General features: G+C 35.2%; 1 protein-coding gene across 1 annotated transcript in view; it reads right to left on the bottom strand.

Annotated features, from left to right (window-relative positions):
- Positions 1 to 21,842, bottom strand: part of SLC25A36 (solute carrier family 25 member 36) — a 37,780-nt gene that overhangs the window by 4,072 nt on the left and 11,866 nt on the right. The window contains exons 2-6 of the mRNA XM_065943297.1: positions 17,897 to 18,061; positions 13,565 to 13,642; positions 11,356 to 11,456; positions 3,552 to 3,618; positions 843 to 1,132 (exon numbers count right to left, since the gene is read on the bottom strand). Coding sequence (XP_065799369.1) covers positions 843 to 1,132; positions 3,552 to 3,618; positions 11,356 to 11,456; positions 13,565 to 13,642; positions 17,897 to 18,061 — 701 coding nt within the window. The remainder of the gene's footprint in view (positions 1 to 842; positions 1,133 to 3,551; positions 3,619 to 11,355; positions 11,457 to 13,564; positions 13,643 to 17,896; positions 18,062 to 21,842) is intronic.

Raw genomic sequence — 21,842 nt, forward strand, 5'->3', positions numbered from 1 at the left:
AACTCCTAAGTTAGCTAGCTAAAATCACGGATATTAATTATAAAATTTCACAGGTTCCTGAATTGTAGAAGGCAGAATAAACAAAAGTATCTGTTGCATACTCGATATAGATAAAAGGGAGAAAAGATGTGATTAAAAAAACAAGGTAGAAAAGGAAAGAGAATACAGGTGGTATCAAAGATGAATACAGGACTTGCCTGATGGTACAGTGGATAGGAATCTGCCTGCCAATGCAGGGGACATGGGTTTGATCCCTGGTTAGGGAAGATTCCACATGCCAAGGAACAACTAAGCCTGCGTGCTGCAACTACTAAGCCTGCGTGCGCCCAGAGCCTGTGCTCCACAACAAGAGAAGACACCACAGTCAAAAGCCCCTGAGCTCACCAAAACGACGAGTAGCCTCTGCTCGCCATAACTAAGAAAGCTCTCATGCAGCAACAAATATAAACAAACCTCAGGGGGAAAAAAAGCCTCATGCTACTCATACATATTTAATTCTGTTATGATGAACTGTATTTTGTTATACAATAATTCAGTAAAATGATAAAATGTTCTAATAAATGGGTCACTGGCTGAAGTGGGAAAATATTTCAGAGTTAATGGATTACTTAAACACATTCAGGGTTTCCTTGGTGACTCAGTGTGAAGAATTCTCCTGAGATGCGGGTTTGATCCCTGGGTCGGGAAGATCCCATAGGGAAGGAAATCACAACCCACTCCAGTATTCCTGCCTGGGAAAACCCATGGAAAGCAGTGCCTGGCAGGCTACAGTCTGTTGGGTTGCAAAGCGTGGGACATGACTGAGCAACTGAGTAACAATGTACACTGTCACGTCCTCTTACCATGTGGATATGCTATACTTGTGGCACATGTTTTTGAGGTGGCGGCAGCTAGCATCATTCCCACAAAATCTGACACTTCTTTTACAGACTCTTCTTCATTTTCCATTGTAGAAGCAATCTTATATTCCAGTAGTTTTTGCTTAATACTTTCATATATAACAAAATGGATAACAGTCTCTGATATGCCAGCATATGAAGCAGACATGCCCCTATAAAATCCTCTAAGTCCATCTGTCTGATACACTTTACGGACACACTCGAAAGCCCCCATTCGCTTTTCCCCACGGTTCCTGAAAGGCAAAAAGGGAAAAAATCTTATTAACATAAATAAAGTGGTACAGGTTTTTAAATAAAGTAAATACAATATATAGGAAGAGGCCATTCTATTGAAGAATAACCCTCTTTAATTCATGAGGAAGTACAAATGGGAATTTAAAAACATTTAGAGTTCCTACTCTTTTGTCTCAAATCTGTCATATCAGACAGATAACTTATAATGTAGTTTATTTTACTGAATGCAAAACACACTACACTGAACTTCCAGTTTCACTGAAGTTTGTATTGCAGGAATAAGCAACAAATCCACTGTGACTGCAGTTCAAAACAAAAACAAAATAAAAAGCCCTCACATTATATTAAATGCAGTTCTAAGTTGAGAAGATTTCTTCAGCATTTAATAACACACAAAAATAACGACTGAGACACCAATGACAACAGAATATTAGGAAGTACAATTAAGGTAATTTCAGTGCACCTGAGGAATTCTTCCAAGCCCACCCAATTTCTCCCCAAAAGTGACTGGGTGAATTTAAGTCAAACTTTCTATCATCCTTTGAAGGTAATGGCTGTCTCTTTTACCTCAGTAAACAGTGAATGAGGACTTCTACAGTTATCAAGTATTTTTTAAGCACTGTGCCCAAGACAACTTTCTTAGTGCTGCTTAAGGGTGCAGCATCTACTGTTGGATATAATTTTGAGTTCATAAAAACATTTATTACCTTCACTATGATTCCCCCAATAGAACTTTATCTGTAAGAAACGGGTTTAAATTCTACCCACAGGGAAAGAAATAGAAAAGTTAACTATTTATAAATTATATACAACCTGCTTTTGATGTAACAAAATAAAAAAAAACAACTAAGACACCTACCTGTAACCTACAGATTCCTCCAACTTTATAAACTAGTAACTGTCTTGAATAACTATCCTCAACTAATGGTAGAGAATAAACACCTTCTTTGTTGAACGATCCATGCAGCCAACTGTAATTAGTTTCGGCTGTCAGATTCTTTCTTACAAGGAAGCTAAGAGACCTCTAAGACCTACAGGATAACATGCAAACACAGCCGCTCTCTTCTCAGGCTCAGTGTTGTAAGGGAGCACACTTTCAAAACAACCTTTCACTACTACCCCTAACCCCACTCCTAAGCCGAAAAAATTGTGCTAGTTTTACTATCATTTTTCACCTAAATCTACCCTCTAACATACTGAAGCATACATACCCCTTATAGTTTATAATAGTACAATACAGACTGGCATCTCACACTTTTTAACCTTTGGGTTGTCTTATCTACCACTACCTTTCAGATCTCTGACTTAGAAATAAACTTTGAGTCTTGCCATAACACTGTACTTAAGGTTTCACTAAAAATTATTCCAGATGAAACAAGGACTAGACATTTCAAGTCTCCAAGTGACATACAATTTCACATGACAAAAAGTGGAAAACAGATCTTTAAGCAGGCATAATTGTTAACGATTTCTTAGATCAGCTTTATTTATAATCTACAAGATGTAACACTAGACTTCCCAAACCCTAAAATATAAGAAACAGTGAAACTCTTTTATATATAGCCTACTCCAGACTGAAGAGTTAAATTAGTTTCAAAACTATTAATGTGATTATTATTATTACAACACACCAGACAGGATCATCTCTCTAGTTAAAAAAGTGTTACCCTCTCCCCATCCTTCATTCTGAAGGCCAATGGGAGCTGAGGTGGCAGGACTCTAAGCCACACCGCTTCTGGCCTTTCAGTTCCCAGAACTTGCCACAGGCACTAAACCTAAAGATATATGAGGTGTGCACTGACTAATGCCTCTGCTTAAAATGGGTTAAAAAACCATTCATTGACTATTCCATTAAATTGGTGCCCACTGTTTCCAGAGATATCTCTAGAACCTACCAGTACCTGCTCATTACAGATGTACTGAATAAATGAATCTTGCTGCCATAAAGTGATTGGGGTTAACAGATGAAGTTCATGACTCCATGAGAGCTAAATTCCATGCCGGAACACTCTGCTGTACAAGGTTCTTGAGTTTGAGCAACGATCCTCAAAGACTCAGTCTAGACTCGCTGATCATGTAGTTAGTTTACTTAGGTATTTAGAAGGGCTGATTATAATCACACATAGGGTGAATAAACGTATCAATGCTTGAGCTAGGTCAACAGAGGTCCTTTTTCTCCTTCTTTTACTGAAAAACACAATACATAATATACTTTCTTTCCTAGAAATTCTCATACATGTAAATTATTAACATCACTTTTGCATCTGATGGTACACCTAAGTTTCAAAACCAAATAAAACAAACAAATTCAGCAGCAAATGAGGGCAAAAACATGGTTAGATACCTGACACTGAAATCTCACTGACATAAATTTATAGAAAAAATTTAGCTGAAGCCAACTTCAATGAATTAACATACCTTGCATCAAGCTGTAATCGAGTCTTTATAAGCCAAATGGGGTTGGTCGCTGTGATTGCGGTAAAACCTAAACAAACATGTTTAAAATGAACTCTGGTAAAAATGAAGAACACACTATTAACCTCAAAGTTTTTTAAAACTTTATGTAAGTCTATATTTTTAAAAATGCATATAAATATTTACCTATAAACTGATGTATGCTTTGCACTTTTGTTTTACAAATCCATTCACAACCATGAACATTTGTACTTTATTTTCAATTTAGTCTCAAATTCTGACTCATAACTAAAAAAATTTTTAAGAGCAAAATCTGATTATATATAATTCTTCTTCCAATACATTCCGAATACCCTCTGGGCACCCTCTAGTCTCTAAACTTAGAAACCCATTTTTGCAGACACAGAAATTTTGTGTATTCTAGGGCTTTTTAGCATGCAAACTCTACAACAGCTACTTGGGGTCCAACTAACACCACAAATCACTAAGTTCAAAATGGAGTCTACATAAACGTCAGCATTTACCAATATTTGATTTTAAGTTGACTATATGACAGAAAGAATTATTGTTTGGCCTTATGAATACTTTATGTAATCATACACTTATTAATACTGTTAAAATAATGGTTTCACAGAGATATGGTTTCTGTTAAAGAATTAAAAAGGGCAGATCTATTTTTTATCCGCTTAAAAACATACAAAAACTTAAAAGTACAAAAAGTTACAAATCAGAACTTCCCTTTGACTTTTAGACACTGAAGAGAGAAACTGAAGGTAGAAGTTAGCTTTATTATACTTTAAAACTAAAGTACTATGTATTAACTATCAGTGTGGAAGGGTGGTCCCCTAAGGTGGCTCATTTCAGGTGGTAAATTAAGATCTCTTGTAGGTTTCTAGGCTAGTGTGTATCTTTTACTTGCTATCTTCCTAGAGCTACGGAAAAACAGCACATGAAATGCAATCTTGATGATGGAAATTTAGGAAGATTGCTTCATCTATACAAAACAGGGTCTTCATAATATAATGCTTGTGAAGTATTTAAGATTAGCTGTTACACAAATTTCATAGAATTACCTTTCATCAACCTACATTTATTCAATTGGCCTTTAAATTCAGTGAAAACTTACATTCAAAAATGTCTAAGGATCTTAACTGTTAATACTTTCTATCAAATACTAGCAGGTCAAGTACATTATTTTTAGAAAGGCCTTGAAATATAATCAGCACACTAATATTAGTAAAGTAAAATGCTGTGGTACTACATTGTTTACTAATTCGAATTTAGTCTCACAGGTTCTTTCCCCTTCTATAATGTCAGATCATTAGCTAACTCAAATTTTACTCCTTTAATCCATTCTAATATTGCAGAAATAGCCAGATGTTTCACAAAGAGATGCTCAAATTGAATCTCTTATCAACTAAGATAAATGAAATAAACGTTTGGTTTAATTAACTTTTAATAAAATTTTAATGATTATATAGTCTCCATTTCTCTTAAGTGCTTTTAATGCTACGTACATACATATAAAACTAGAAAGGGATCAACAATTTTGTAAGGATCAGCCAGTACCAAAACAATAAAAACTGAATGTGCTGAACAGAGTGTCAGGAAGATGTTTTAAAAGGTTCTTTTCATGCATATATTCTTGATAAAAGGAAAGAGAAGAAAACTATGAAACATATCAGTTTAAATATTTTATTTGGAATAGATTTGTGCATGGCCTGGCTTAACTGAATAAAGTTACGAACTTTATTAGAAAAAAGTCTCTTGAATCTCATTTTTCTAAGTGAAAAAGTCAAACTAAAGATATTAAAATTACATTGTATATTTAAATTACATTCTAAAGCAAATGTGAACCTGACATCAGAATTCAGATCATACCCCTAATTTAATAATCCTTTTATTTTTAAACCTAAATATCTGTATTAGCTAAATGTCTGTACAATAATATTAGGAGTTTGTCAACAAAAGGATGCTAAGCAGCACAAACCAACAAAATACTCTGCATTACTCAAAATAAGTTTTTTTTTTTTTTCAAAATAGTTTTTATTAGTTATTCTGTGGAAATTTTAAGGAAAAAAAATTGCTTTTTATTAAACTTTGAAAGCCTAAAACTGGGTATGCTTATAGCAAACAAGCATCAAAGCTTTCTAAAACAATAAAGTTCTATGTCTAAAAATATAAACTGAGTACCTAAGTTTATGAACACTCTTCCAAGTATCAAACTGCTCAATTAGAGGCTGAAAAAACTCCATATATGAAAACTTAAAATATTACATAATACATATTTGTAATTATTACTAGGGATAAAATTTTAATTACCCATAATTAAGTTTTAATTATGTTCTGTACATGTTAATAAACAATGATAGGAAGCAAACAACAGGTATTTCTCACTTAACTAAAATTCATTTCCAGATACAGACTGACCTATGGAACACGACACACTAAAACTTCAGTGGAAGAATGACATCATCTCGTCCCTACAGAGTCAGAGCTTACTACAGCTGGGACTCGCTCTCCCAGTAAAGAGCTAGCTCAATAAACACCCTGACTCACTGTCAGCAAACCATTAAGTTAAAGAAAAGAGTCGATATATAATCCACAAGTTTTTAGCTATTGTTCCTTTACCAGCTCTGGTCCTATCACATTCTCTTAACTGAAAACATTCTAATAAATTACAGAGACAGTATTAGGCTAAATGAAATCTAGAAAACATAATCTATTAGTTAAAAAAATCAAACAAGCATGAAGAAACAAATTTATTACTAACTCTGAATTATATATGGTAAGATGATTTGAAGCTGACAAACAGCTTAAGTTAAACACCTACCTACTTCTTTTAAGATACACATACAGAAAGATACTGGGAATGGCTCCCCTGAAATTTAGATGTTTCCTATTACTTTTATTTTGGCATTTAAATTTTGTGACATTTTGATAATATGCTATATCATATTAATATTCTGAGTACCCTGTTAAATATTAAAACTGACTTATCTATTTGTAGGTTAAAAAGAATCAATATTGCTCCAGTCAATAAAAGCAAAATGGCAATATACTGGTCATACTATTAGTAATATGGTTAATATTTTATTAGAAAGTTTAAAAAAACTTTTAAATGTAATTTTTAAAGTTTTGTTTCATTTAAAATTCTATTTGATAATGTAAACCAATTAAAAACCAGAACAACAGAAATCCACATAATAAACTTGCTGAAAATGTCTATTTCATTAAGTGAGTGATACCTGTAGTATTGCATTTTCAGTACTTTTTATTAACTTCTGTAAGAACAAAGCCCACCTAACCTTTGAAGAGAAATATATTAAAAACAAAACAAAACAAACACAAAAAACTAATTAAAACTAAAATATGATCCCATATATCCTTATCCCGTATTTGAAAAGTAATGGTAGGTATTAAGATCAATGTTTTTGCAAGAAAGTAGAAAGCCAAGTATCAACAGACGAGAATGGAAAGTACTGTATTAGGCTTTTAAAATGTGTTATACTAAACAAAGAGAACTACTGTTTTCCAAAAGTTGTCAGATGGTATGATATCATTTACAGAAATCTTAAATACTATTAAGGAATTCTTTGGAGGTCAAGGCTATTATGGCCAAGCTAAAGACCCCAGGCTTTTGTTAACAATAACTGAAAAGTTACTCCAGTCTTCCTTCTAGAAGGAGTTATTATCAAGGAATCAGAATTAAAGTTTTATGAAATACTCAGATAATACACACACAAATTCAGGAAATAAAAATTCATTTCCCGCCTTCTATTCAACAGCTATTATAAATTCCCAGGGTGTGTTTCTTATAACTAGAGGCTGCAAGAGATGCTCAGATCAGTACTCACGAGGTTTAAGTTAGTCCATATTTCTACAGGAAGTGACCTGCGGATGGGGAGCATGAGATGACACGATCTCACTCTTTTCTCGGGAGAAATGTACAGTAAATGCCTAAAATAGACACAGGCTTTTCTGTATCATAACAACAAGCAGTGACCTCATCAGAAACATGTGTACAAAATGAATCCCATTGGAAGGATTGAGAAATATTTACTGTGAGATCTAACTTTTGAAAATTTTAAGTTAAAAAAGAAAAAGGAATATCAGAATGGGCCATAATTTTTTTTTAAAGTACCGAGTACTGAAAATTCTGCCATCTGTAGCAGTTTCGAGAGTCTAAATACTTACCCAAAAGAAGATCAATTTTGCCTTAATGAAAAAATGCTAACCTTGTCAAAGCAGAAATCTAAGAAAATATTCAGAGCAGATTGTCATATCCCATTTTCCTACCATTATTATTTACCATACTTAGAGCTGAAATCACAAAATTTTCTGTTCTTTGACAATCAGCTTATTTGGTAAATCTAAACAACAACAACAAAAAACCCAAAGGAGTTCCCTGATAGTCCAGTGATTAGGACTTGGCACTTTCACTGCCATGGGCCCAGCTCTGATCCCTGGTCAGGGAATCAAGATTCTGTAAGCCACACAGCATGACCAAAAAATATTTAAATTAAATTTAAAAAAAATAAGTAAAAATTAAAAAATAGGAAATTCAAGGAACTTCATTTTATAACTATAATTTTTTTAAAAAATGTAACGTATAGGTGGCTACAATAGTACCTTTCACTTTCTGCACTATGATCAGTAATATTGCACATCCATTTTTATGAAATATTTTGAATTCAGTTTCTTGTGCTCTACGAAACAAAAAACAGGAAGAATGTTTACATGAAAACACACAAAACATCTACCCATCCATCTAGCTGAATAAACTGCCAGGGATAAATTACTTAAAAAAATAGTTTATAATACAAAACAAAATTTCTATTTAATTAGTAAAAATTTAACCTTAAGCTTTAAGTTAAATAGAAAATGTACCTTGAACGCTATTAACACAAGCAAATAAAACCCACTAGTATCTAGGAAATGTTAAATGACTACATTATTGGTATTAAAAAAATTAAGCGATCACTGTGTAAATATATTATCCAACAAAAATCAGAATTCATTTCTGTTAAATCTATACTATACTGTTGTATATAAAAGTATATATAACCCAGATAAAAACTTTGGAAGATTGGGAGTTACTACGGAAGAAAAAAATTTAATACTATTCTTTCTGTATACACACCTTTGTGCAGGTGTATACAGAGGGATATGCAAACTCATTTAAACAAAAACCCTCAAGAAAATAAATACCCTCAATGATTAAGATATATTTAGTCTGGCAAAGGTCATATGTGGGGTGAGGGGGAAAAGTAGTAAAACAAAGTCACTTTTACTTAAGCTGATTAAGTAGCCTCACAACTAGAAAAAAATTTTTTAATGCATGAAAATTTATAACTCAAGTTGAGAGTTTACAAATTCTTACATTATTTCCTTGAGACACTAAAACAAATGAAAATAAGACAGCCTTTAAATAAACTGTCCTTCAAATTAAATAGGTTTAGTATTCAATTTCATATGAATAGAATGCAAAAGGCAACTGAACCGAGAGGTTACTTGGAATAAAAATTATGTACACGATTACTAAACCCTTAATGCATGTGCTATTTGATGTGGCAAAATCTTGCAGGCATTATCAACAGTGGTGTATTTTTGATACTAAAGTGACAAGGTTAGCATTTTTTTTGAATAGTAAGAAAACAAATTTTCAAATGACTGCCTCTAAGCACTTTGCACCCCCAGTTCGTATTTTGAAGACCTCTAAAAATGATCCTGAAGAAAAACCAGTCTAGATTATTACAAGAGTGAAGGGGGCCAAAGGCTACCTTAGTAAGTCTGCATGGGACCATTCAGTCTCACCAACCATGTAGCTATGAATAAAAACTGCAAAGCTAAGTACTATCGCTCATGAACAGTTGCAAAGAAGCTCTGAAGGTGTAATTCTCAGAAAAAAACTAACTGCAAACAAATTGAAGACGTATTTTCATATTACACAAGTGTATAGTACAATACTCTCTGAACAATGTTAAGTCTTTCAATTTACCCAAATTTAAGAAATTCAAGCTGGGAAATAGTATCAACGTATAGATAAAAACAGAACTACAAGTTAACATTTGTATACATTTGAGGAAAAAAGTACAAAATGACAATTCCACTGAACATCTTTGCAATATGATACAAATATAGTAATAAATTTTGATGAGATAGTCTAATGAAAGATGTTCCAGTGGGAATTGGTTTTCTGAAACCCTAAATTTGCAATACTGAATATATTAACAACTATCCTCAACTTAAAATAATTGCTTACCTACTTTCTTGGCATCAAGTCTTTCAAAAAAGAAAGATTAACATTTCTTTACAATTTTCTGGGGTTAAAAAAACAAAAACATGAACACTGATAATCCAGAAATATAGTCTTACAAGACCCTAACATAGTGGTTATATAGTTTGAAATTAGCCAGTTTGAAATTAGCCACTAACTTTGGAGAGAAAAATTTGGAGAGAAAAATCATATATATTCATATTCAACATTTATCAAAATATATTAAAAAATCTAACTGTAACTAGATGATCGCTGTGGTATTAAAGAACTGATTCTCAAAATATAACCTATGTAGAGCAACCCACTCATTCTAAGAATAAGGTAATGGAGAGTCACATAAACTACCTAACTTGCCTACGATCTCTTTTCTTTGGTAAAGAGTATTTCACCACCTTGATCTTTAAAGCTTTACTTTCCAGTTTTAAAACTTTGTGGGCCAGTCAACAATAACTAAATATAAAAAGCCATAAAAATAATTCATAAGGTATGTACTAGATTATATGGCTACTGACCTCTCAGAAATTAGTATTTCAAACATAAACTTAATTCATTAATTATGTGGTTGAAATTGATCCAATTTATTTCTAAACAGAAAATAGTTAACTCATTATCAAGCACCTGACATTCAATTTCTCGATCAACAGTTGATAAAAGTAGTTATAATTTGCTTTATAAAGTCACAGCATAATTTAGAAATGTGAGGCATGATTAAATATGCAACAAATCTCAGAACTATAGAGAATTTTCTGATGAGAAATAAAGGTCATGGCTTTGTCTAACATGCATGGCAGCAAATGATTCCAGAACCACATTGGTCAAACCAATCTCCCAGCTTATCTTTAAGGCAGTGCAGAGGTCCAGGACTAGTTGTTTTAATTCACAATCATATATTCTCATGAATGATGATGAAAAGAGATCCTGGAAACATTTCTAGAGCAAGCTTGTACGCGTATCTGGTGCACAGCTACATTTTCAGTGCTATCTTAGTGTGATTTATGTGGAATGCTAAACACATTTTTCAATACATACATTATAATAACTGAGTTATCAGGAATACACCACTTGCAAAAATTTCAGCATTTGAGCACAGGACAAAATGAATACTTTACCAAGAACTGCCGGCACATTTCAGACAGAAGCCAAAACATGCAGCAAAAAAGGAAAAGGCACTAACAGAAATTGAGGAGAAAAGAGTAAATTACAGCTCTGTAATTTTAATTATGGTTGGATTCTTAAAACAGTTAAAAGGGATCACAAAATATTCAGTGGACTACACAAGACAATGTAAATATTATATTACCTGCATGTCTCACAAACTTCTAAATACATAAATGCCAACTGACAACAGATTTTACATATACTATTTAATCAAATTTATGGTATACTAAAACATGTAAAAATCATGCTTACAGATGTGAATCAATGAAAAGCACATTGCCTTAACTTTACAAGGTTAAATTCATCAAAATGCAATATTAAGTCTCTAGGTATCAGAAAATTTTGTTTTTTAATATCATGTATTCATACCTGCCATTGCAGCTGAAATCATGTGTACCTGGGTAGAATCAGGATCAAATAAACCATTCAACTTTTCCTTGCAGTTTGAATAAGCAGCAAAGTATATGGCTCTAAAATAAAGATTTAAATTTTGTCAATGAGCATGTTGCTTAATTTATAAGATTTAAATGGCATATAAATTGTGTGATCTTTCTTATTTCAGAGTCCAGAAATCTAAAAACATAAACAAAATCTTAAGTTATTATATTTTCATGTAATATCTATATATTTTTAAATAAGACCATGAAGTATTTTTTGTATTGACTCGTTAAAGATAAACTTAAATGTAAAGCATTCTCAAACAGATGCTCATATTCCAATATTTTAACAACAACTGACTGAAACAAAAAGTGTTTATATAAGACTTTGATGATCAGAAAACACACAAATAAGGCTGAAAGGCCTTTATAGCACTAAGGGTAAGTTAAATACACTTAAGTAGACGTGACATGGGTATTGTTGTTTTTGAAGAGAGGAAGGTAGAACTGACAAAGTGAATGTTCAACAATTTTGACACACTCTGCCATATATCAATCTATACTAGACAGAGAGTAGTTTACAGCATCCCTAAACAGACGGAACAATTGCAAAAGAAATCAGTCATATCGGGTCTTACCAGGTATTCTAACATTTGTAAGCACTGCATTAAATTTGTAAATATTTTCCCTGCTAATTTATTAATTGTGACTTTATGCATTCAACTACCTCCTCACTGTTTACAGCTTTCCAGGCATTGAGTTACTTGCTGCTGTATCAAATATCTTGTTATTTTCCAACAATCCTGATTCTCTAAGAAGGGAAAGAGTAGACAATTAAAAATGGGGCCAATCTCACTGTTGTGTTTTTTTTTAACATGCTTAAGAAAAAATGGAAGTCAATAAAACTGAAAACTGATATATTCCATTTCATGAAAAAAAAGGATACAGTGAATGGTATCAAAGTAGGAAGAGGAATAAACACTGCATCACTAGATATGAATAAGAAAAAAGCACCCTCATGAGAAAACGGGCACGGAACATGCATACGTAATTCAGAGAGGAGAGATACAAATGAAAAACAGTTACAAGGAGGAGGACATGAAAGCACCAAAATATAACAAATATGTAACAGTGAAAATCATGGGTAGTCTATTTGGCAAGTATTAAAATACATGGAGAGTTGCCAACATTTGTAATATGTGGATAAAGAGCAACTAATTCCCTACTTGAGAATAAAGGATGGCATGCCTTTTCAGAAGGCAATTGAGCAATATTCACTAACTTTAAATGTTCATATGCCCTTCAGTCCAGAAATTTTACTTTTAGGTAACTATCCTAAAGAAAAATACTTGCTTAAGTACTCACAGATAGAGGCACAGCTATGTTTCCAAAACCATTGTTTTTAACAACAAAAATGTGGAAATAAATCTAAAGGTTTACAAATAAGGGCGTCAATCATACTATACAAGTTTTAAAAAACTCAGCTATCTTCATGGAAAAAACTTCAAGACAAATTTGGTGAAATAGCTCAATACGATTCAATTTATATAAATGATAATAAACACATATACTGTTCTTTTCATGTACACAATTAGCCAGAAAAAGAGAAAGACTATAAACCAAACTTTTATCATAGCTATCTATCTATGGGGAAGGCAGAGAGTAACTATGTAGAAAGGTACACTGGGTGAGGGGGGATGTGTTTAAAGTGACATGTCAAGCTTTACGCTACACGTTTTTTTAGACCTCACAATAAGAATGGATTTTGGATCAGGTTTTAAAAAGAAAGAGCCCACAAAAAGTTGAAATCCCATAAATAACGGGATCTGGTTCTGTTACACTGCTTGGATACAGAGACCTGGGTACACATTTTCTGAATGTGAACTCTGCTGTGTTTTATCATGGAAAAAGTCAATCTAAGAGAAAAAGATATCAGAGAAAAATGACAACATATTAAGGCCTTTTTGTTTTTTTTGAACTTGGTGCAAAGACTGCTTCGTGACAATCTCATACGTGACAATGACAACTGAGCCCTTCACACCTCCACATGATACAATCTGCCCATCCTTTTGGATGGTTACTGATACCATCTGTCACAGTGCTTCATCCTTATCATCTTGACTTCTCATGAGCATCGCCTCTCATTAAACTTGAAACAAGAAAGACTGCCACAACTGAATTAACTTAAAAGTGTTTTTTACCTGGAAGGGGCCACCCCCACCAAATTGGGGCCTAATCCTCTAAATAGGGAACGAGGCCCTTCTTTTTCCAAGATCACCCTGAAAGAGAAAAATATCATTTAGAAAGGAACGTCCTTCAAAGTGTGGTACTTTATTTATACAGAAAATACAAAAGTCTAAATCTCCTCTGTTTTGTACTATGTTATAAATGCTCTTGTCAGTGTTCCTCACCTCACATATGAAAACCTGCTTTCCTTGACAGAGTATATAATAGATTGATAACAGATTTACTAGTGAAACTCCATTCAGATTCTTTCCTGGAAGTTTCAGAGACATAATCATCAATATAGATTTCTACATTTTCACATGATCATGCTACTCTTTTCTTTAATCTCCTCCCTTTTACTATCTTTACCAGCAACTTCAATTCCCAATTAGAAATGCAGCTGCTTCCTAGTACTGCAGGTCCCTTCTTTGATACTCAACAACGCTCTCCCATCGCAGCAGTATCTTATCCAACCATTTTAGTGAAATGCTATGGCAAAAATCTGCCACCCTTACATTCTTCAGGGGACTAAAGTGGTTAGTCTGCTACTGTTTCTCCCTCTCCTTAGTTAACATTTACTATATGGAACAGTTCTTGTGTAACGACTAAACACAGTAAGGAGACAGAAAAGATGGTAAGGCCCCTGCCACTGAGAAATCTGCTGCCCATTTGTGGAAAAAAGAATTAGGCTGAAGTAAGTAATTTAACAGACCATATTAATAAGTAAACACTAAACACAGGCTCAGCAGGGAGAGGAACAGAGAGGCATGTCCAAGTCATAGAAGGTTTTCTGAAGGTGAGTTATTAAATGAGATTTGGGGGTAAGAAACATAGATTGATGAAGTGTAGGTATTTTAACTCAGAGTTAACAGACTAGGCCAGTGGTTTTGAAGTAGCTATATGCTAAAGAATGATTGCTTGAAAGGCAGTTGAGCATGATGCTTAATTAAGGGCCTGAATTGGGGGGCCAGACTTCTTTTTTTAGTGTATGTGCTGCCGAAGCGAGCACCAGACTTCTTAATATAAAGCCCGATTCTGGTAACTGACTAGTTGTGAAACATAAAGTAGTGACCTTTCTCTTATCCTTGTTTTTCATCAACAGTAAACAAAAACACTATTTTTAGGGGGGAGGTAGGGTGGTGGTTACTATGAGGAATGTGTGCTATGTGCTAAGTCGCTTCAATTGTGTCTGACTGCGCAACACTATGAACTGTAGCCCGCCAGGCTCGTCTGTTCACGGGATTCTCCAGGCAAGAATACTGGAGTGGGGTGCCATGCCCTTCCCCAGGGGACATTCCCATCCTAAGCATCAAACCCAGATCTCCTATGTCTCCTGCATTGGCAGGCGGGTTCTTTACCACTAGCACCACCTGGGAAACCCAAGTTAATTAAAAACAAGAGCTTAAAAGAGTACCAGGCTTACAGAAAACACTTGATAAATCTTAATATTACCATTATTGTTGGAGCTGTTCAAAATGAAAGTTTCTTAGATTATGCCCTCAAAGTATTCTGATTCAACAGGTACAGGACAGTGTTTAGCAACTTGCCTTTTTGCCATGCTGCCAGATGACTGATACAGGTGATACAGAACACTTTAGATAAAACTAGGTTAAGGCAGAAGCAGAATTAATGACAAATTGTAGAACACATTTAATAAATCTCAGTGTTTGCTACTCCCTTCTGTGATAAATTCTTTTGAAAAGTTAAGAAAGGTAACTGTCCTTTAAAATAAAAACATTTGCAAACACTTACAATACTGCACACAATTTCAACCTAATATATAGATCTCTGGAAGCTCATCCATGAGTCCCTAAGAAACTAACAGAACCCAAGGGGGAATTCCCAAAATGCCTGGTTAAGAAGCCATGAAACACTTTATACCCACTAGGATGGTTATATAAAAAAAGGCAGATGGAGTAAAACAAACGCTGGTGAGGATTTTTATTTTATATTTCATTTTTTGGCAAGGAATTAGAAATCTCATTCATTGGTGGTGGGAATGCAAAATAATGCATCCATTCTGGAAAATGGTTTGGCAGTTCCCCGAAGTGTTAAATATTATAAAGTTGCCAAATGACCCAGCAATTCTACTCCTAATACAATATATATCCCCCCCAAAAGAAAACATGAACAATAAAATATGTTTCTATAATGGTATTATTCACAATACTCCAAAAGGGGAGACAATGCAAATGTTCATCAACTGATGGGTGGATAAATACATGTAGTACATACCTACACAATGGAACATTTGGCAATAAAAAGATGCTTGCTACAGCATAGATGAACCTTGAAAACTGGCTGAGTGAAAGAAATCAGTCACAAAAGACCACATATTACATAATCTCATTTACATAAAATTTCCTGAATATGCAAGTCCTTAATGACAGAAAATAGATTAGTACTTGTTGCCTAGGGTGGGGGGGGGGTGGGTAGGAAAAAGAGAAAACAGGAGTGACTGCTAACAGGAAAGGGTTTCTTTTTGTGGTGATGATGAGTATGTTCTAAATTTAGACTGTGGTGATGTGAACACACAACTCTGTGAATGCAAACTCTGTGAATATAATATACTAAGAACAACTGAGCTATACACCTTAAATGGGTGAATTTTACAGTATGTAAATTATCTCTGAATAGAGATGATGGGAAAAAAGGAAGAAGCCATAAAACAGACTGACTAGGGGAAAAAATGGGAATATGAAGAGAGGTTAAGGCAAGAAGATGCAGACTTGGAAGTCATCTGGGTACTGATGATAGGTGAAACATTAAGCTGACTTTTTACATGGGGGAGTCCTCCACCTGACAATGCAGATGATGCAAGACACTTGGCCTGATCCCTGGGTTGGGAAGATCCCTGGAGAAGGAAATGGCAGCCCACTCTAGTACTCTTGCTGGGAAATGCCATGGACAGATAAGCGTGGCGGGTTACAGTTCCTGAAAAACTGAGAAACTAAAACAGAAACCAGAGGGATTCCTATTAGTTCCTCTGGGGAAAGTCAGAGAAGGCAAAACCACTGAAAAATGAATAAAAAAATATAGCACTGCCAAAAAGGTCAAAGGAAGAATTTTAAGAGGAAGTCAGTGGTAATGTCAAAATCATGGTATTAAAAGATTTATCATTAACCACATAGAAGTATTTATCTGTAACTATGGCATGTTAACCCAAAATCGTTAACAATTTTATTCTGCCTACTCAAGTACTTAGGTAAGTTTGAAAAAAGTGATGAAACCTTTTAGTAGTGAAAGTAAACACAAGTATGAGTTTACTTGCTACCACAAAATAAACACTACTGAACTAAGTTCAAACAGATTATGTCCCAAGTGAGCTGATAAGACAGACACACAGGCCTTGAGTTACCTGTTCATGCTTGTGCTCGGTCGCTAAGCTGTGTCCAACTCTTTGCAACCCCATGGACTGTAGCCCACCATACTCCTCTGTCCATGGGATTTCCCAGGCAAGAATATGAGAGTGGGCTGCTATTTCCTTCTCCAGGGCATCTTCCCAACCCAGGGATCAAACCCACGTCTCCTGGGTTTAAATGTGTAAAATCCAATTTCAATAGTTTTTTAAAAAAATATTTACTTATTTATTTGGCAGTACTGGGTCTTAGTTGTGGCATGTGAGATCTAGTTCCCTGACCAGGGATCAAACCTGGGGCCTGTGCTTTGGGTGCATGGAGTCTTAGCCACTGGACCACCAGGCAAGTCCCCCATTTTCAACAGTTTTGAAATTTCAAATCTAACTTGTAATGTAAGGAAGTATGACAGAGTGTAAAAATCTATCTTTTTCAAACCACTAAGAAATGCCAAACACTAAATTACATTTTAAAATCTGCTTTAAATCTTGGTTATATTTAGGCTGTATAAAAATCAGACTGTCATTAATTGGATGTACTTATGTGTGAGTACTTTGAAAATTAAAAACACACACATAAGAATTAGCATTTAACATTATCACATTTCAAAAACTAAATTTCGAATTCATAACCGAAAACAAAATAAACACAAAGTATGAGTTTATTTTGATATCTTTCTGAAATATGTCTTTTGAAAATAAACTGAATGGATAAATGTAGAAAAATATTTTAAATGCACATGATTTGGAAATAATATTACATTTTATATTATCCAACTTACTTTTTCTCTCCTAATGGAGGGATTACTGTTTCTACTGAACAAGTGAGAGTAATTCTGTCATTAAGTCTGTAAAACCTTTTTAAATATGGCAGAATATAAGTAAGTCAACATGGCCATCATCATTAAGGTAAACCAACAACAACAAAAATTAATGAACACTGTGCTCTCACTTTAGACAATGGAGAGGTCCGGGAGACACTACTCGATTGACACTGGCTCCAGCCATGGTACTCAGCTGAACTTCAGAGATATAAAGTGTCACAGAAGATGACTGCAGCCGTGTTTTCACAACTTCCAGTGGACATGTCAGAATAGCTCCCACTGTACCACCACATCTATAAGAAAGAACAAAGAACAAAATTCTACTTAATTCATAAATCAGTACACATGCACAGAGGTGTGAAATAAAATGAGCAACTGGGGCTTTGAGAAGGTACTAAAATCTACAACTTCTGTATTAAAAGAGACTAAATAATTTTTTACATGTTTCATGTATTTGACTGTATAGAAACATTTAGAAGCTAAAAGTAACAGTTTAGTATCTACCTAGCAAGAAAAATTAGCTGAAGAGTCCAAAGAGTGGGTGCTACTGTTAAAATGTATTGGTACATGACATCACAGCTTTAAACACTGTTATAAGGGCTTACTTAGTACTCCTTGCCCAGGTATTACTGTGTTGAAACTGAGACATTTATGTGAGATACATCCTATTTCTCAAACTCCTACCCTATCTTTCAATGCTCAAGAAATAGTCTTGACAACCTGAGAATATACTGGGCTGCACCAAGTACAAGATCTTGGCTTAATTCTTACGATTTTAATAATACTGCTAGCTATTTTACAAGATTATTGTTTCTTGCATTACCAAATGTGTGATTCAGTATCTGACAAAAATATAACTTTATGAGTTATGATCTTAACTCTAGATATAGGAAAAGAAATAAGAGGACATTTCCCCCTGGATCATAACAGGTAAAGACAGGTGGTACAGAGTCCTTTGGTTACTGTTGAAAAGACCCAGTCAAGTACTATAAGTGAAATCTCTGCCAGATCTAGGAATGTGTACCTAGCACCACGGGACAAAATGATCATAAAATGCCTCCCAAAGTGTGGTTGAATTTATGACCATGAGGGGACCCTGTCAACTACAAATTGGCACTTGCCATCTACCTCTACAAGGATTAAATCATGTGCTGCTGCAGCTGCTGATTTTCAACGCTCCCTGAAAGGAGTTCAGGGTGGAGAGCAGAAATGAGGCACTCTGTGCTCGGGGAAGAACTGGCAGAACAGTCTCCAGATAGATATTTCTAGGAGCTGATTTTATGAACCCAATTCTTTATGTCCTTATATCTAGAAAAGCACTAAAATCCTTCATGGTGATGACTGCTCCTTGTGACTAGCAGAAACCTTCTGCAGCATCATCGTTTAGGATTTGAAATAGCACAACTGGAATTCCATCACTTCCACTAGCTTTGATGCTTCCTAAGCCCACCTGACTTCTCATTCCAGGGTGTGTGGCTCTAGGTGAGTAACCACACCATCGTGATTATCTGGGTCATGAAGATCTTTATTGTATAGTTCTTTTGTGTATTCTTGCACCTCTTCTTAATATCTTCTGCTTCTGTTAGGTCCATACCATTTCTGTCCTTTATTGAACCCATCTTTGCATGAAATGTTCCCTTGGTATCTCTAATTTTCTTGAAGAGATCTCTAGTCTTTCCCATTCTACTGATTTCCTCTATTTCTTTGCACTGATTACTGAGGAAGGCCTTCTTATCTCTCCTTGCTATTCTTTGGAACTCTGCATTCAAATGGGTATATCTTTCCCTTCCTCCTTTGCTTTTTGCTTCTCTTCTTTTCACAGCTATTTGTAAGGCCTCCTCAAAGAGCCATTTTGCTTTTTTGCATTTCTTTTTCTTGGGGATGGTCTTGATACCTGTCTCCTGTATAACGTCACGAACCTCTTCCCATAGCTCATTAGACACACTGTCTATCAAATCTAGTCCCTTAAATCTATTTTTCACTTCCACAGTATAATCGTAAGGGATTTGATTCAGGTCATACCTGAATGGTCTAGTGGTTTCCCCTACTTTCTTCAATTTAAGTCTAAATTTTGCAATAAGGAGTTCATGATCTGAGCCAGTCAGCTCCTGGTCTTGTTTTTGCTGACTGTATAGAGCTTCTCCATCTTTGGCTGCAAAGAATATAATCAATCTGATTTCAGTGTTGACCATTTGGTGATTTCCATGTATAGAGTCTTCTCTTTTGTTGTTGAAAGAGGGTGTTTGCTATAGCACTGCATTCTCTTCAGTTCAGTTGCTCAGTTGTGTCTGACTCTTTGCAACTCCATGAATCGCAGCACACCAGGCCTCCCTGTCCATCACCAACTCCCGGAGTCCACCCAAACCCAAGTCCATTGAGTCGGTGATGCCATCCAACCATCTCATCCTCTGTCGTCCCCTTCTCCTACTGCCTTCAATCTTTTCCAGCATCAGGGTCTTTTCCAGTGAGTCAGCTCTTCGCATCAGGTGGCCAAAGTATTGGAGTTTCAGCTTCAACATCAGTCCTTCCAATGAACACCCAGGACTGATCTCCTTTAGGATGGACTGGTTGGATCTCCTTGCAGTCCAGGGGACTCTCAAGAGTCTTCTCCAACACCACAGTTCAAAAGCATCAATTCTTTGGCACTCAGCTTTCTTTATAGTCCAACTCACACATCCATACATGACCACTGGAAAAACCATAGCCTTAACTAAACGGACCTTTGTTGGCAAAGTAATGTCTCTTCTTTTTAGTATGCTGTCTAGGTTGCATTCTCTCGGCAAAACACTATTAGCCTTTGCCCCGATTCATTCCAAGCCCAAATTTGCCTGTTACTCCAGGTGCTTCCTGACTTCCTACTCTTGCAGTCCAGATTATATTGTTTGGGATTATATTCTGAAACAAAACTGAAAAAAAAAAAAAAAAAAAAAAAAGACAGACACTTCACCTAAGACATATGGATACAAATAAAACAGAAGATTTTTCAAAATCATTTGTCACCAGGAAAATGAAAATTAAAACCACAATGAGGTTTTAATTAATAATGAGGGAGCCCTGCACATCTACTAATGGATTAAAATTTAAAGGTAAAAACACAACTGAAATACCAAAAAGGATTTGTGCAGTGTATGGGAACATGCTGTGACTGATCAAATATATCAAAAGTGGTTTGCAAAGCTTTCGTGCTAGAGATTTCTTGATGCTCCATGGCTGGGTAGCCCAGTTGAAGCTGACAGTAATCAAATCAAGCCATTAACTGAGAATAATCAATGTTATACCACATAGGAGATAGCCGACATACTCAAAATATTTAAATCAAGCCTCAAAAATTATTTGCACCAGCAGCTTGGTGATGTTAGGGTTCTACATACGTGAAAAAACTTCCTGATCATATTTCCCCACTCAATTCTCCACTGAAAAATGTAACGAAAGTTTCATTTTTAAAGTGGGTGAAGAAAACTGGAACTGAAGAGATCATGGGGCAAGGGAAATGAACCACCACCAACCACACCAAAGGCCAGGCTTCATCTAAAGAAGGTGAGGTTGTGTACATGGTAGGATTGGAAGGGAGCCCTCTGTTAGGAGCTCCTTCCAGAAAATGATTAATTTCAACAAGTATTGCTCCCAATCCCAGATGGCTCAGTGGTGAAAAATCTGCCTGCTAGTAGAGGAAACACAAGAGATGTGTTTTTGATCCCTGGGTCGGGAAGATCCCCTGGAGTAAGAAATGGCAACCCACTCCAGTAATTCTTGCCTGGAAAACTCCATGGACAGAGGAACCTGCCAGGCTACAGTCCATGGGGGTCACAGAGAGTCTGACATAACTGAGCAATCCCACTCCTGGGCATATATATGGAGAAAACTCTGACTCAAAAAGATACACACACCCAGTGTTGATAGTAGCACTATTTACAACAACTAGGACATGGAAACAATGTAAACAGACATCAACAGATGAATGGATAAAGAAGATGTGGTATATATATACACAATGGAATGTTACTCAGCCATGAAAAAAAAAATGAAATAATGCCATTTACAGAAAGATGGATGGACCTAAATGAAGACAGGGAA

This window comes from Muntiacus reevesi, chromosome 8 (assembly GCF_963930625.1).
Source record: "Muntiacus reevesi chromosome 8, mMunRee1.1, whole genome shotgun sequence".
Taxonomy (NCBI): domain Eukaryota; kingdom Metazoa; phylum Chordata; class Mammalia; order Artiodactyla; family Cervidae; genus Muntiacus; species Muntiacus reevesi.